General features: G+C 47.8%; 1 protein-coding gene across 1 annotated transcript; it reads left to right on the forward strand.

Annotated features, from left to right (window-relative positions):
- The first annotated feature begins 1,535 nt into the window (after positions 1-1,535).
- On the forward strand, positions 1,536-15,338 carry LOC142885972 (cortexin-1-like). The gene is made up of 2 exons (XM_076022816.1): positions 1,536-1,671; positions 12,739-15,338. Exon 2 carries the CDS (start codon positions 13,815-13,817, stop codon positions 14,103-14,105), a length of 291 nt encoding a protein of 96 aa, XP_075878931.1. The 5' UTR covers positions 1,536-1,671; positions 12,739-13,814; the 3' UTR covers positions 14,106-15,338.
- Positions 15,339-15,737: the final 399 nt, after the last annotated feature.

The raw sequence follows: 15,737 nt of genomic DNA on the forward strand, positions 1-15,737 counted from the left end.
TGCAGAGTCGCCTACCCAATGCATATGCATTACACTTAACGACTCTCAAAAAAAATACAGCCACCGTCTTTTAATGTGAGGCAGCCGTTTCGTTCGTGGAGAAAATGGCCCTAATTAAAATCCGCGGGGTGTTAATGGGTGTTTGTCCAGCAGCGCTGCCAAAGGTCTCAACAGCCACTGCAACAGACTTTCTCGCCGTCGTTACATTAAGCAGCGGGGAATTTCAGTGTCCTGCTCTTCCATTTTTTTTGTTTCAAGTAACTTTTCAACAAATGCTCAACTCAGAAAGTTTGTTTTGGCTGCATCGCTTTCACCTACAGATCATAAGCAGGCATCAATAATATGAGTCACGCAGTGGTCCCAGCGGCAGGAGGGACTTCAGTTTAATCTGCGCAGGCCACGGATTCTTCTGCCAGGTCGATGAAACAAAATCATCCGTTCAATGGATGGATTCTCTGTTGACCCATCTGCATGTATGAGAAAAGGTTAAACATGCTGTTTTATTCTGTGAGATCCGTGAAGTATTTCTGTGTAACTAACCATGCAGGATTGTAGACTGTAGCCTGGTGGGGGAAAAACAACCTAAAGGTTTGAGAGTGGATATAATGTGGACACGATAAAGAGTCTTTTGAAGAAAGGTGGGTTTCTTCTCAATGATAATTCCATCATTATCTCCCGGCCCCATGCTGATTCGATGCAAGCAGGCCCCTTTATGTTTTATGGATGGAGAAACTTGACTGTCTACCGGAGGGGGGTGTGGGTCAGCGGAGGATTCTTCTCTCGAGGGGAGGAAGGGGAGGAGGAGGAAGAGAAGAGAAGGAGGAGGAAGAAGACGAGGAAGAGGAAGCTCTCCTTTTGATGGAGGTTCTGTGAGCGGGAACAACAAAGAAGGTTGTGATCCAGTGTGACGCTTTCAGGAGCGGCTGTTGGACGGACAGACAGACAGACAGACAGACAGACAGACAGACAGAGACGAGGGTGGAGTCACATTAACCTTGAGACAAGGCGTCGCACACTTTTGCGGGTGTCACCCAACCTCACTCACACACACACACACACACACACACACACACACACGCACGCGCGCGCACACACACACACACATAGGGCATTTATTAATCACATTAGTTTGTATCATTAGCCCGCAACATCTGGAACACGCATTAACGGAAGCACGCAGGACATAATTGCGGCAATTAATTGGAGCAGCTGCGTGTTCAGACAGGAAGCGAGTTGCGCTGCAGGGACGAACATTAAATTCTCTCCAGGCCTTTTTTTTTTGTTTGTTTTCCCATCAGGGTATGTTTGACCGCCGACAAAATGTTTTGGATGACAATGGAGGGAATTTTACCAAGCTTTATTTATTTATGTATTGGAGTTGGGGAGGAGGAGGATGAGGGGGAGGGTGTTTTCATTTGGGGGGGGAGGGAGAGCGTTGGTTGTGATTGGCCGAGCAGCCGGGAGTGGGTGGGGAGCTTTAAGAGTCCCGTGCCCTCCTCGTCGTGTCTCCCTCTCAGAGCGGCTGCACCGGGAGGAGCAGTAGGCGGCAGAGGAGGCAGAGCAGCGGCTGGAGCAGGAGGAGGAGCAGGTGGAGGAAGAGGAGGAAGAGGAACAGGATCGCATCGCAAAGTTTAAGGCTGCGGCGGAGACGCAGGCAGGAGACCCTGTCAGGTTGGTGCTTCTGTGGTGCCGCTTGATGATGTTTTTCTTGTATATGTATTTTTCTTTTTAGCCACAGCAAAGCTAATTTATTTTTTGCTTTGTCAAAGTCAGTGAAATGATGGCGAGCCAGATCAGCATCAGTGGCTGCGACGGAGTGATGAGGGGGATGTCAGAGGAAGGACATTCGTGCATTTATTCTGCTTTGTTTTATTGCAAGTCACACCGACTGTGCATGTGTGTTCAAACTTTCCAAGTTGCTCTGTCACTGGACATACAGACGCATTGTCCCTTTACTGTCTTCAACACGGCTGGTTACAAGAGTCCTGCAGCCAGAGGTGATTCAAGTCGGACTGGGAACAACTTCATCAATCTGATGTACCAACATAACATCAAAAAGAACTCATCCTCTATCTGATCATTACTTTTATAAAACACTTATTATCAGGAATAAGTCGCGCTCTACGTGACCGCTTGCCCCATTTTTATTTATTTTTTTAACAAACTTTCTTGCCCTGATGCATCAGCAACCTTGAACCCACCAGGTCTGCACATCATGGACCAAGGTGCCATGAAGTGGGTGTGACAGTGGTTTTTGTGGCTAGACAGATACAGCCGAGCGATGCGCCTTCAGACAGTGGCAATTGAATTATATGAGAATACAGCGAATTACAGCGGCGAGTTGGGATGGTGTGTGCTGACCCTCCCCTCAGGTCAGCGTGATAACAAAGATCCATAAATCAGAGTGAGGTGGATTTAATTAAGAGCGACAACACAATTTTCCACTTGAATCTATTTCAAATTTGCTCGTTGGGGTTTTTAAATACTGATAGGAGGAGAAAAGAAGTGGGTGTTGTTACTCCGAGTGTGATCAACTGCAGTCTGTCGGACTTATTAAGTCATTTGATCCAGTTGCTGGCCGGTGAAACACAAAGGCTTTCACCTTCTGTAGCTGTAAGATTTATCACCCGAGATCTGTGCCTGCCTTTGAATGCAAACTTCCAGGTTTTTTTGGGGGGGAGAGGGACTCTCACGTAACAATCTCACAATATGTAAGTACATCATGTTATGAGGGACCAAAGTGAGTTGGTATCTGGTGAAGACTGCAAAGGAGAGGCTGTTTAATGTCAGTGCATGAAATATCCCAGCCCAATGATTTTTAAAAAAACACCTTCACCTGCTGGGATTTATTTATTTATTTTTTTTGATTAAGTAGCAGTGTTCTCACCGTTGTTTTGATTGAAGCCACTCTGGCAAAGTTCAAAGACAGACTTCATTACAGAGCCTGATTGGAACTGTCATTTATTTTCTTGGCTTGAAAAAGACTGTCTGCTAAATATAACACCTCCACCCACGCTGAACTGCAACGTCCTCTGAGCAGCGAAACCTTTTCTCATCATTATTTTTGATTTATTTTATTTTATTTTATTTTATTATTCTTAATTCCAAATTTCAAAATTTACTGGAGGAACTGGAGGAAACGTGTTAAACTAAACAACTGAAACATGACAACTATTCTGTTGTCAGTCAAAGGGAATGTTCTGTATTTCAGTATTCCATTATTATTATTATTATTATTATTATTATTATTATTATTATTATTATTATTATTATTATTATTTTGTTATTCTTATTCTTATTCTTATTCTTATTATTCTTCTTATTATCATTATTATTATTATTATAAATGTATTTTTCATTTGAGGGTGTCGGTTGTGAACAAAAAAAGAAAAGGGCGTGCAGGGGTTGGGTTTAACTGGAGAGCGATAAGTGAACTTACAAGCAAAAGAAAGAGGAGCCACTTCACCGTGTCGGCCACTCTCAGTTTACCACAGTTAACAAACGCGGAGCTCCGCGCTGACGGACGAGGGGGCCGTGGGTGTCATCAGAGGATGTAATCAGAGGAAGGAGGATGGAAATGAAAGAGAAAACCCTGGTGCGTTTTGTCCCACAGGCGCGCCTCCCTGTCGGGATGTGCAGCATTAGGCTGAGTGCCTCGCTGCGCTCGTATCGGGTTCCGCAGTCGCTCTCATTAGCTCCTTCAGACCTGCTTTCCTGCTCGCCGCAGCTTCATTGCGTTTGTGTTGGCGCGAAGCTGCCGCACTTCAGACTCCTTTGCTCATAAAAAAAAAACAACAAACACAACAACAAGAAGACATCACCTGTGCTTTCTGTGCCAATTGGCCCCGTCGGGCCCCTGAGATAATAGCGACGCCACGCTGAGATCGATTCAATTTGGCCGCGTATGACCATGCCGTGCGATATAAGAGCGGCTCGTAAACATCCAATTTGTGCCGCCGCGCGAGATGACTCTGCGGCGGGGAGTCGTCCCGGGGTCTTCAACCTTGACAGGCGACCAAGAAGACGCAGTTTGATTTCCTGCTTTAGATTGGCCCATAAAATATTCATCAACCTCCATAATCTATAGGCCTTTGATAGCTGACGAAGGCCACGGGGATTTATTTTACCCGCTCCATCTGAAGTCAGAGCCCCTCCCCTCCTCCTCCCCTCAGGACCCCTGAGGAGCCGGTCCATTAATTCCTCTGGACATACAAGACCCCCCCTCCTCTTCCCCCCAGCCTTTGATTGTATAGGATTCAGCTGACAGGGCTGTGAAGGCAGGCGCTCAGATAACTTTCACCTTTCTTCCGACACGTTTGGCCCTCGTTCTTCTGGTCAGCGGGGCTTTTTTTTCCAGCCACTCCATCCAACCACCCAGCCAAAGTAATCATATAAAATCAGCTGATCCGACGGCCCCCTCCCCGACAAAGTCAAGCGTCTTTGTGACGACTTCTCCTCCTGTGGCTAATCTGCGATGCGGAGCCCGACGGCGGGGATCAGAGCGCTGAGCAGCTCCCTGCTGAGCAAACTTTTCTTTTTCTCTTGTTCTGCTTTGAATCAGCACTTTGTCGTAGCCATTCTCTCAGATCTGGCCGGCGCCAGCAGAGCCACGGTTGATTAAAGAAGAGAAAGAAAACTTCCAGAAAACCATATTATAACGTTATTATTTAGCCCTCTGTTTACAGCCTTCCACAAAATCCCTAAATCAACCTGTTGGACCTTGGCAGGGGACAAAAACAAGGTGGTGAAGCAAACACCTGGCTGGGGGTATCACTACCCTTTGTTACATCACAGAGGGCAGATTCCCAGAACTGTCTTTTAGTCCTCACTCTTTTCTAGGTTATGCAAGCAAAAAATCTCTGGATTTTACTGATATATTAGAGAGACATATTGTAGTTGTACAACAACAAGGAGAGTTTTTACATAATATGAGCAACCTTTACAAAGCCGGGCTGATGTTATCGCCCGGTTCCTGCGGGTGTGTAGCCCGACGCCGCTGACTGATGGCTATTGTTTCACATCCTGGCCACAGTGTTTTTCCCTGTCTCCGCTCACGACTCGGCCGCCCACTGACGAAGTTTCTGACTTTTTAATGTCACGCTGGCTCCAGGCCCCCTCGAAGCGAGCGCCGTGTGTATCGCGGTCGGGGCAGGGCATGTAATATATATGGTGGTGGGGACGACGGCGGCGCCGGCTGGCACAGGTTCCGCTCGGTCCGTCCCCCCGGAGCTGACGGAACGCTGTCTGATGGAAGTAAAGTGCCGCCCTCCGACTTTAAGAGTGCTGACATCTCTGTACTGCCACACACACACACACACACACACACCTCCCTGTTTCATCCAGCCCATTTAATCCTCCCCCCCACCCCCGCCCGTCTCTTCCTCACCCTCCTCCTCCTCGTGTATCACCCACCGACCTGCTGCGCTGCTTTTTTGTCCCAATTTGGAAGTGAGTCATAGGAATTATTGCAGTTCTCTCTGACTTTTGTCCCCCGCTCCCGCTCTTCGCTGTCTTACCTCATATCTGACCCGCCGTCCTCTCACCCTTAAAAGCGGCTGCCAGCAGCGAGGAGATTCTCAAAGCTGATTTTTTTTTTTTTTTTCCACTTTGCCACATCAGCTCCTTTTCTGTCCTCTGTTTCGCTTTTTCGGAGGTAAATTATAGAAAGCTCCGGCCCTTTCACATTCTGACGATCAGCCACCCACTCCTGACCCGGCCCCTGCCCGCAGACCACCGACGCTCTGTTCTGGCGGCCGCGTGAATATTTCATGGCTGTGATTTCTGAATTAAACCTCAATCACACTGACATTTATTCGGCCTGGCTGGCAGGACGCAGAGGTTTCCCTCGGAGGGAGTCGGGCTGGGGCATCGGAGCCGGCGGGGCCGACAGGTGACAGCCAGCAGGGGGATGGATGCAGTTGACAGCTTTGATTAAGGAAGGGAGGGTTGTGGCTCGTTCTGATGTTCACGGCGCTGGCAGCAGTCTGGGAGGGTCAGATATATTACAGGACCCTTACGTCCCCCAAATGCTCCATAACGGGAAAAATAGCTCCCATTCAGAGCTCACAGTCATGACTCAGTGAAATAAATTTCACAAATGGAGCCATTCTACAAGTGTGTGTGCTTGTGTTGTGCGTGCGTGTGTGTGTGTGCACGCGCACATTAGCTCTTTTTTTCATTTGCTTTCTTTATTGCCATTATTATTTTTGGTGACATGTCTGCTTTTATTGTACTGGGTGGAGCGGAGCCAGTGTATATTACGCACAATGTTCTTATGAAGGTCTGCAGAGATTTTGGAAATGATGCCCAGAATAATTTTGGACTATTTCATTTTGTAAAAGCTTTTGAACCACATGCAGAGTACAAATCATCCCAACATTTGGCTGGAACAGAACCAATCTCAAAAACTAACGGAGAATTTCTGCTCACTTAGTAGCATAATCACACAGATCTTATTTTCATCAGTTAAAATGAGTAAATGGGTTAATTCAGTCTTCAAATTTGATTTAAAGTCTTTTGAAATTTTTCTCCTATTGTGAGCCAGGTTGGGATTCCTAGAAGCCTTCAAATTATCAGTGCCAGCCACAACGATGGAAACTATTGATTATGACTATCCCTTTCTAAAAGAAACACACTGTTAAATGTGCCCTATTCTGGCCATAAATCATTTAATAAATTCATTAAAGTGCTCTTTTTCACACAATAAAGAAGGTTTGTTTGCTTACAAATGGCCTAGTTTGAACTGTACAGTCCTCACAAAATCAGCCTTTCTCTCACTCCTCTTCTGGCTCCATCCGTGGCTCTACCTTGGAACATCCCACTCCCTTGTGACTGGCCAGCTGCTCCCTAGCTAGTTTAGAGATAGCTACTCCTGCAGTGACAAGTTGTCCTTGCAGAGGCGCCGTCGTGACAAACAGGTCGTCCTGTGACGTAGAATGTTGAGCAAAAATCCAAACGGCTCATTTTAGCTCAACTACAATGCACGTTGTCATTCTTTGTACCTGGCGTGCTAGTTAGTATGCTGGTAATGCATGCTAATTCTGTTGAAGAGCTGGAAAAGTCAATAGGAGACCTTGAATAGTTTTGCTGTGCAGAGGGACTCCAGGCATCCAGCCACAGACAAGTGAGTCACCCGGAGCTCTGCCCAGGTGACAGTGGGACACGCTGCTGCTGCTGCTGCTGCTGCTGCTGCTGCTGCTGCTGCTGCTGCTGCTGCTGCTCGGACACAGTGACACAAACAACCCGGGAAAAAGGGCAAACCTGATTTGAGACTAAATCAAGAAGAGACATCCCCCAACTCACCTCCACCTTCCTCCTCCTCCTCCTCCTCGTCCCCCTCCTCCTCCTCCTCCTCCTCACCGTCCTTAATGATGCATGAAGTTCTGATTGGTGTCTTTTCTCGGACAGGAGAGGTGCAGTCGGCCTGCTGATCGGCCGGGTCGGCCGCCCGGCCCGGGCTGCAAGTGACCTTATCAGAGGAGACTTTCAACTCGGCGGCTGCGTCTAAATCAGGCGGGCTCGTCGTGTTTAGGTAAAACCGAGAGCTCGCCCAGCTCAAAATGAATACTCATCTCGAATCTGGAAAAAACACGCTGAATATTGATGCGGAAGTGACCTTGAGAGGCCTAAATATGCTGATAGGGGAAATAGACTGCGTGCTCACCGGGGCCGGCGATGAAATTGCAGATTGCGTCGGCGGCTGGGGAAGGTGGATTCTCTGGGCCGAGACTCGAGGAGTCTCTCGTGTTTGCGTTTCGTTGTGTTCCTTCCCCTCTGCATCCTCACATCGGCGTCTTCTCTGCCCGTCTGCCCACAAATCAAGTTTATCAGTCACTTAAATTGATGAATGGACCGCTTGTTTATAACAATGAGAGGGTTGTCGAGGAGCGCCCCATCCTCAGTGTTTTTGCTTCGGCCGCTTTGGATTTTTTTTTTTTGGGGGGGGGAGTTGGCAGTCTTGACTGCTTCGTCTCTTCACAGTCTGGGCAGGAAGGTACTTTCACTACTCTTCCCCACCTCTCACTTCTCAGCAATATGCAAACGTGCAGCATCCCGACGAGTGGGTGTGTTTCTCCACCTCCTTCATCACCATTACTGTGGCTGCAGAGCGTCTGCCAGCCTAATTATGACAGGCCAATCAGCGGCGCTGGCCAAGTGTCAAAAGCAACGACTCTGCAGACACTATTTCAAGAGGCAGAAATGGCCCCTTAACAACTTCCTGTCCGGTCCTGTGGGTACCCTCCTCTCTGAAGCTCAGTCAGAGACAGTGAAGTCTGAGGTGTGTTTTTTTTTTTTTTTTCCCAGACAACCATATTTGCCGCAGTCACATGGCAGGTGTCAACTCCTCCCGCAGGTGACGAATGAGCCAAAACAACTCGGAGCAAAGAGGCAAAATCCAAACATATCAGTAAGATTTAAATAATGCCAGGTGGTGGCGACACCTCCTCCCCGCTCCCCTCCCCCACCGCTGCTCCCACTGGGGGTGTTTTCGTTCTCCGTGTTCCCCTGTGAACTGAGACACACACCTGAGCCGGAGGACGACTGGCGGCGGCGTCCTTCTACCTTTCCCCTCACAGCCGCTCTTGTCTCTGTGAGCGGGGTTGATTCACACTGTGGTGGAGACCGAGGACCCCCCCCCTCCCCTGCCCCCTCGCTTTCACCACCAGCTCCCTCCTGCTTCTCCCCTTTTCCTCGTTGTTTCTAAAGTCTAATTACTTTCAGAGCGCGGCTTCACCCAGGCTATAAATAATGACAAATCAAGGCTGTCCCTGTGCTGGGCCCCGTGGCCGCCGCCTGGCTTGGAGGAGGTGAGGTGGGCTGGCGTCGGGTGGGGGAGTTGGTGTGACACTCTCAGGCAAAACAAAAAGGTTGTATTGCCATTACAATATTTTTTTATTATTACACAGCTCCTTGGTTGCGCACAAGGGCAGACTTTGGACACTGAGTTGCAACTGGATTTCATGATTGTAGATTAAAGAGTGTCAAGTGTTTTCTTCTCGCTGTGTGTCAGCCTCTCCTCCTCTGTCACTCTCCGTCCTTGTCAGTTTGTGTGTGTGTATGTGTGTGTGTGTGTGTGTGTGTGTGTGTGTGTGTGTGTGTGTGTGTGTGTGTGTGTGCGCGTGCGCTAGGGGAGATAAATGGAGGAGAGAAAAGGTGACAGCCTTATCAGGAGAGACAGATTTAATATTTTCAACTCTATTTATTTCATTCGGTCTGATGTCATGTTAGCGTGATTCATGGTCGCACCCACGGAGCGCTGGCTTCCAGAAATCCGGGGAAAAAAAGAGTCACACTGTCGATTTTTTTTTAGGGTTCAAAAAATGAAATTCGCAGGTGACGGTTTGCCATGAAAAAAAAAGCAAAATTTCAACACGTTTGAAAATCGTAAAAAGAAGTAATCCTCACTTGATGCTGGTGTGTGTGTATGTGTGCATGTGTGTGTGTTTGTGTGTGCGTGTTGGGCAATTTCAGGTATTTTAGATGAAGACTAATGTCCTCTTCGCCTCCCTCAGTAAAGGGGGGTCGTGTCACCGCCTTAAGAAAGCGATCTTGGAGGAGAAGCAGTGTGGTCCTGGACTGATATGAACTGAGTGAGGCTGACAGATGACACAGAGAGAGAGGGAGTAAGAGAGAGAGAGAGAGAGAGAGAGAGAGAGGGAGAGCAGGCTGATGGTTGATAGAAGGAGATGGTGAGAGTGAGACTTAACGAGGAGGAAAATAAGCTGAGCAATCCCCCGTCTGTCCTGCCCTCTACCTCCACCACACACACACACACACACACACACACACACACACACACACAGAGGGAGAGAAAGATTGAGAGAAAGCAAGAGACTGAACGGATTGACCGCTAAGGAATTTTTTCAAGGGACACAATCTTTTTCCACACGTAGTTTCTTGTCATCAACTTCATGGATGACTCACACTGGCAGCTGCAACAAACGAGAAGGCACGTGATTGTTTTTCTATCATTCTCACCCTCTTCCTGCCAGTCAGTGCATCAGCTTCTTGGTGTTAGTGAGAAAGGGTGGAAACAGGATCAAGGAAGGAGCTGCTGTCGAGCTCAAGAGAGTCCGTTGCTCTTTTCTGAGCGGCATCATCTCTCATCATCACAACCGTCCCAATCCGGTCCATGATTGTTTTGGTTTCCACTAACTGACCTTTGTCGTGCTTTCTGTCAGCTTGCAGCGATTAGACATAGAAAAATAATTTTCACAGATGTTTAGAGTTGTAAAGTCACATTTTGCTTGTTTTCTTACTTTCAACAGGTTGGATACAATTTTCTTTTTTAATCCGCACCTTAAAACAACAACAACAACAAATGCTGCTATTTGCAGTTGTCCACAGCTCTGCATGCTGGATGCTGCTTTGCTCTCCATTATTGACGTTTTCCATCGACCAGAACCGCGTCGGCCTGTTGCTTAAATAAACCTCACCACAGCTCAGCAATTAACGGATCCTTTTAAATGCGACCGGCGACTTTACCAAAGGTGCAGCGCAGGAGCGAGAGCATTCCTCTGAAAGCGTCTCTGTCGTCTGGAGCTCTGACCGTTTCTGTCTGCTGTCGACGTGGCGACCTTGAGAACTGTTGCAAGGTTTTCCCCCATATTTTTGGAGGATGCAGCGTGTTGGCACCACCCGCTCGCTCGCACGCGCGTGCACACACGCACACACACGCAAACACACACACATGCTGTCTGTACAAACCGAAGTGCACGTTCGTGCACAGTGTGAGTGTCATCCCGTCGCCAGCCTGAGCGTGATGTGCCAGCCGCCCTGGAGACTCTGGCTGATGAAGTAGCAGATAGAAAACCTTTGAACTGAGAGTGACAGGGATGTGGCGGTGGGCGGGGCTTACGTCACAGCGGTCACCGGGGCGAAAATCAGCGCTGGGTTCAGCAAGCAGTCGTGTTCGGACTTGACTCTTTCTTCCTTCCTGTTTATGGTTTCAAACGCACGCTGCTAAATGCTAATAACATGTACGTGGCTAATTAAAGTGAACTTTAAGTAACAGAAAAAAAAACACAAAAGAATGATCGTGAGCCGACCCTGTAACCTGATACTGTCCACAAAACTGTGTGTGCACCCACACTGGCCTGCAGCTCATACAATAACAACAGTGTAGTCCAGTTGTTGTGTTTTTAATAGGCCTGACTTTGCACTCTGCACACCATTAGCCAGGAGCTACGTCCACTCTGCTCCAAAGCCCCCATAAAGGGGTAAATAAGTAGAAAAAACAACAGAATTCAGGTGGATAGCATTTTGTTTTCATTTTCAGTGCCACTGTAACTTTTCAGGTCATAAAAGAAGTGATTTCCAGTAAGTGTGTGTTACTGGAGCAAACAAAACAAGTAGAGATTGGATTTTCCTCATTTCTGTGGTTATTAAGCTGCTATGATACATTTCTTATTAAAATATCACTTTGTTGACAAAAAGGAAAATCCCGCTACAACAGGGCACAGGTCGCAGGTCAGGAGAAACTGTTTGGTTTTCCATTTCCACAATGATTTGTAAACGAACCCGTCACAGGAGACGTGATTTTATATTATTGATGAGGCCTCGGACCACTTTGTCTTTGCCGGCGCCGTGTGAGCGAATGAAAGAAGGGGGTCATAAGGGGGAGCAGACCGCACACTGTAACACAGCACTGACAAATGGTGACAGAGCGCCGCAACAGTGTGTAGAACTGCGCATTCATTACAGCTAATGTGGCCGCACTGACGCGGTAATCAGCGTACTAATTGGGCGCCGTGGCGGGGGAGGAGGTTGGAGGGGGAGGGGGAGGGGTTGTTGGTGACCCCTGCCGCTGTGTTCTCCAGACAGATGCCTGATGTCACGGTCACTGTTGCTTATTGAGACAAGGGTGGCAGTAATCACATTACAGGGTAAAACAAAGACAAAATGACTTGTAGGTCCCATATTGGGCTGAGGTTCACCTTCCCTCAGACAACTTCACAGCCATCTTGTCTTTGGCCCTGCCAAGCATGTAGTACAAGGCAGGGGTTCCCAAATGTTTCCACGCCATAGAAGCCGAAACAGCATTAGCATCTCGCCGGGGACCTCTTTCACAAACCAACACGTTGATACTCCGCTCCTCCAAGGTGGGGCGTGACAGAGAAAGTTTGAGAACCGCCCTTGAGAACTGCCCTAATGCAATGCAAGTCTATGGGGTGAAAAGTCAACTTTGTCCTAGAGACATGGGGCCACTTGTAGGTTCATCGGGATCCCTCAAGACACAGCCACGTCAAATTTGTGGCTTCTATAACTTCCTCCAAGGTGGGGTGTGACAGAGGAAATTTGAGAACCACTGGGTTAGGATTAGGTTTGAGGTTAGGGTTGATTTCCGGGCAGGGGTTCGGGTTAGGATTGTAGTTGGAGTTAGGGTTGCAGTTGGGGTTAGGTTTGGAGTTAGGGTTGGGAATTGGTTTGGGCGTAGGTTTGGGAATAGGGTTGGAGTTAATCTTATGTGGCTCTCCTACCGCCCTGGTGGCCCCCACTTTGAAACAAAAAGCACTGGTATAAAGTATAATGAGAGAGTTTAGCATTAAGCTAAAACTGAGCTACTGGGTTATTTTTTTAATTTATAAGAAGATCTAAAAATGGATCTTAAATCTCCCCCTTACTTCTCCATGCCGTTTTATTACTGGGGATGTTATTGCATTCTATTCTAATTTACCAGTGACAGTTGATGCCAGTCATATCAATACTCTTCTGATCCAGCGGGTGTGATTCTTTCAGGGGGAGCTGAGCTGCATCTGTGGATCCTGCGACCACAAACTTCTCAAGAGTCCATCTCCGGCAATGGACCTCCCGGAGACTGTGGGAACTGCACCATAGACACCTCTGTTGGTGATCCAACGAGATCCAACATCACAACGGAAGACATCACCATCGGGACTGTTGATTCAAACAAACTCCGAGTCCTCGTCTGTGTTTTCTACTTCTGACTGCTGCTCTGCTGTCAGCAGGGTGACAGATTTCATTTAAACACTTATCGAGTATTCTCTTTTTTTTGATTTAAGACATTTACTGGGATAATATAGACACACATACACACACACACACACGCACACAAACACGCAAACTGACTGCCAGCAGTCTCTGCAAGCGTCTTGAACAGTGTTTTTGTCTCCACTCGCACCTAAAGAGCCCAACCCAGCTGCTCCTCACGGCTCCCGCAGAGCGGACAACGCTGACCTTGCCTCATGACGTCCCCGTCTTTGTGTTCCCGACGCCAGGAGGCCGTCACGTCCTGCCCGCTGTGACTGCTGAGCACTCAGTGCTGCCCAAGGGCTTGACCGCTCAGTTCCGAGAGCTTCGTCAGGCTGCTCAGAAGTCGGTTGCCTAAAAATGTGCGAGGCGAGGAAGTAGTCCACATTAATTGAAAAGTATCGCGTGTGCGCGTATGTGTCTGTCACATTGTCAGAGTGAATTAGGGTCAGACCTTTCTGGGTCACATCACGCTGACTGGCCCGGTTTTGACTAAAAAAAAAAAAAAAAAAAAAAACGGTCAGAAGAATAAGAATAAGAAAAAGACACGTTTGAGTGAGTAGCGCTGTTAAGGTTTCCTCCATTTTTCATTTGAACACATATGACAAGGAAGTGGCTCTGACCTGATTGTTCCTCAGCTCTTTTTAACTGCTACCTACCTGCTAACCAACTGAAGTCTTATCTCGTCAGGGCCTTATGTTCTTCCGCCGGCAGGGTTAAAACTATTTTTGCGCTCGCCATATGAGCGCTGTCCCTCCCCTCCCCCCGCCACGACCACAACCTACCCGTCCCCGTGCAAGCTCTGCCTCAGGGCCCCGTGGAGGATGAACGATGCGCCCACTCTCGACTACGAGTTGCTGCTGTCACCGGCCGGCTCCTCCCTCCCCGGTGGCCCAGGCGGTGGCAGCAGCAGCCCCCCGCTGGTCCTGGTGGGCGTGGACAATGAGCAGCGCACCGCCCTGGCCTTCGTCGGCCTCCTCATGCTCTTCCTGGTCTTCCTGCTGGTCAGGTGCTTCAGGATCCTGCTGGACCCCTACAGCCGCATGCCCGCGTCATCCTGGACTGACCACAAGGAGGGGCTGGAGAGGGGCCAGTTCGATTATGCGCTGGTGTAAGGTTGGTGTAGGGCTGGTATAGGGCCAATAGGGGTCAGGTTTTTTTTTTGTGGGATGAAACGTGCTGACGTCGTTGACGCAGTGATTGTTGTGTTGTGTTATCCAGATGTTGTAATGCGCCTGGTGTGTTTTTTCCTGTGTGGCACCCAGAGTGTTTTTATGAGGCTGATCGTGACCTTCACAATCTGACAGAAAGTGAATCCCAAGTCGCTCTCTCACACCCAGAGTGCTGCACCGCAAAGGACAGAAATAATGAGCTGCACAGCTGCGTCCCAAATCACATACTTCTGTTAATATACTGAAATGCAGTAGAATTATTGCGTGACGCACTAGTCTCGACAGGGTAGTCCCAAATCGCGCACGGTTTTTGTTTTGTTTTTTGTGTGTGTGCGTGTGCGTGTGTTATGTTTTTTTTGCACTTACCGGGTGGCGGCAATATTTGTTTTTCAAGCGCCGCTTCTTCTTTGTCTTCTCCTCCAGCTGATTGTGAACAGACAAACGCACACCTTCAATGCCTCTTTGAAAATGAAGCCGCCGTAGCTAAAAGTAGGTGAGCTAGCGAAATGACGCTGACGTTTGCTGGCAACGCTTACAGTATTGCACTACTTCCGCTATGTCAACTGTAGTTTCAAGAGAGTGGGACGTCTCCATTGTTCCACACATAAAACGTTTGCCTGTTTTCTGAGTGTTAAAACAAGTCTCTGTGTTTTGACGCACTTGGCAGTGTGAGCACTTACAATGTTAACTGGGCAAAATGGACAAAATTTGGCTAGCAAAACAAACAATCTTCCTTCCATTGCACCTCTTTTACTCCATAGCCGATCTAGCAACCCTTGAGTGTGTCCATCATTCACTTTGCAGTTTTGAGTGTGTAAACCTGACTATGTTTTCGCACACACGCATACATTATTTACTACAGAACTATGCGATTCGGGACACGTATTTTCCCCCCACCCACTGATGCTGGATCACAAAGGACAAGATGAGGAAAAAATGAGCTACACAGTTGCCTTAACCTGACAATGGGCCATCACTTGACACAACTTTAGGGCTATCTTTTCCAACCTACAGTGCTTGTTAGTATTCAGACACATTATTGTTTTTTTTTTGTTTTTTTTCTGGGAACGACCTTCCACCACACACAACATAACCTCAAAGTCAGAAGAATGATAGTTTAAAAGAGGAAATAAAACAGCAGCACTTGCCCCTTTAAAGAAGCCAATTTCGCGTTAATTGTAAAGCATTTAAATTTTACATTTTAAACCCTGTTTGGGTGCTTTTTCGAATCCTTAAGAATTGTAGTCAGTGTCCCCTTAAGAAATGTATCTATGGTTTGTCCTGTGCGTTTCTGTATGTCTGTAACCGAAAGCCATATTGAAACTGTGTCTTTGTTCATGGCTGCATGTAGTTTACCTTCCCTGGTTGTGTTCCTTTACTTTTAGTCCGCCTGCCAAGTGTGGTGATGAAGCAAACCTTTAGGCAAGACAAAGCTTTATTTTTCTATTCTTGACTCAAGTTTGGGAGTCTCCTTTTTGCTATCCTTCCTTCCTCTTACTGTACCAACCTTTAGACTGTGAGTTTTGAGGTAGTCATGCAGCCACGGCAAAGCAGGTAGCTTTGCTTCTGTCTGTT

This window comes from Nelusetta ayraudi, unplaced genomic scaffold (assembly GCF_046127955.1).
Source record: "Nelusetta ayraudi isolate G7.1 ecotype Tasmania unplaced genomic scaffold, CSIRO-AGI_Nayr_v1 ptg000013l, whole genome shotgun sequence".
Lineage (NCBI taxonomy): Eukaryota > Metazoa > Chordata > Actinopteri > Tetraodontiformes > Monacanthidae > Nelusetta > Nelusetta ayraudi.

What these genes read in the sequence shown, in the direction of transcription:
- LOC142885972 (XM_076022816.1), top strand. Translation starts at nt 13,815, where the DNA reads ATGAACGATGCGCCCACTCTCGACTACGAGTTGCTGCTGTCACCGGCC.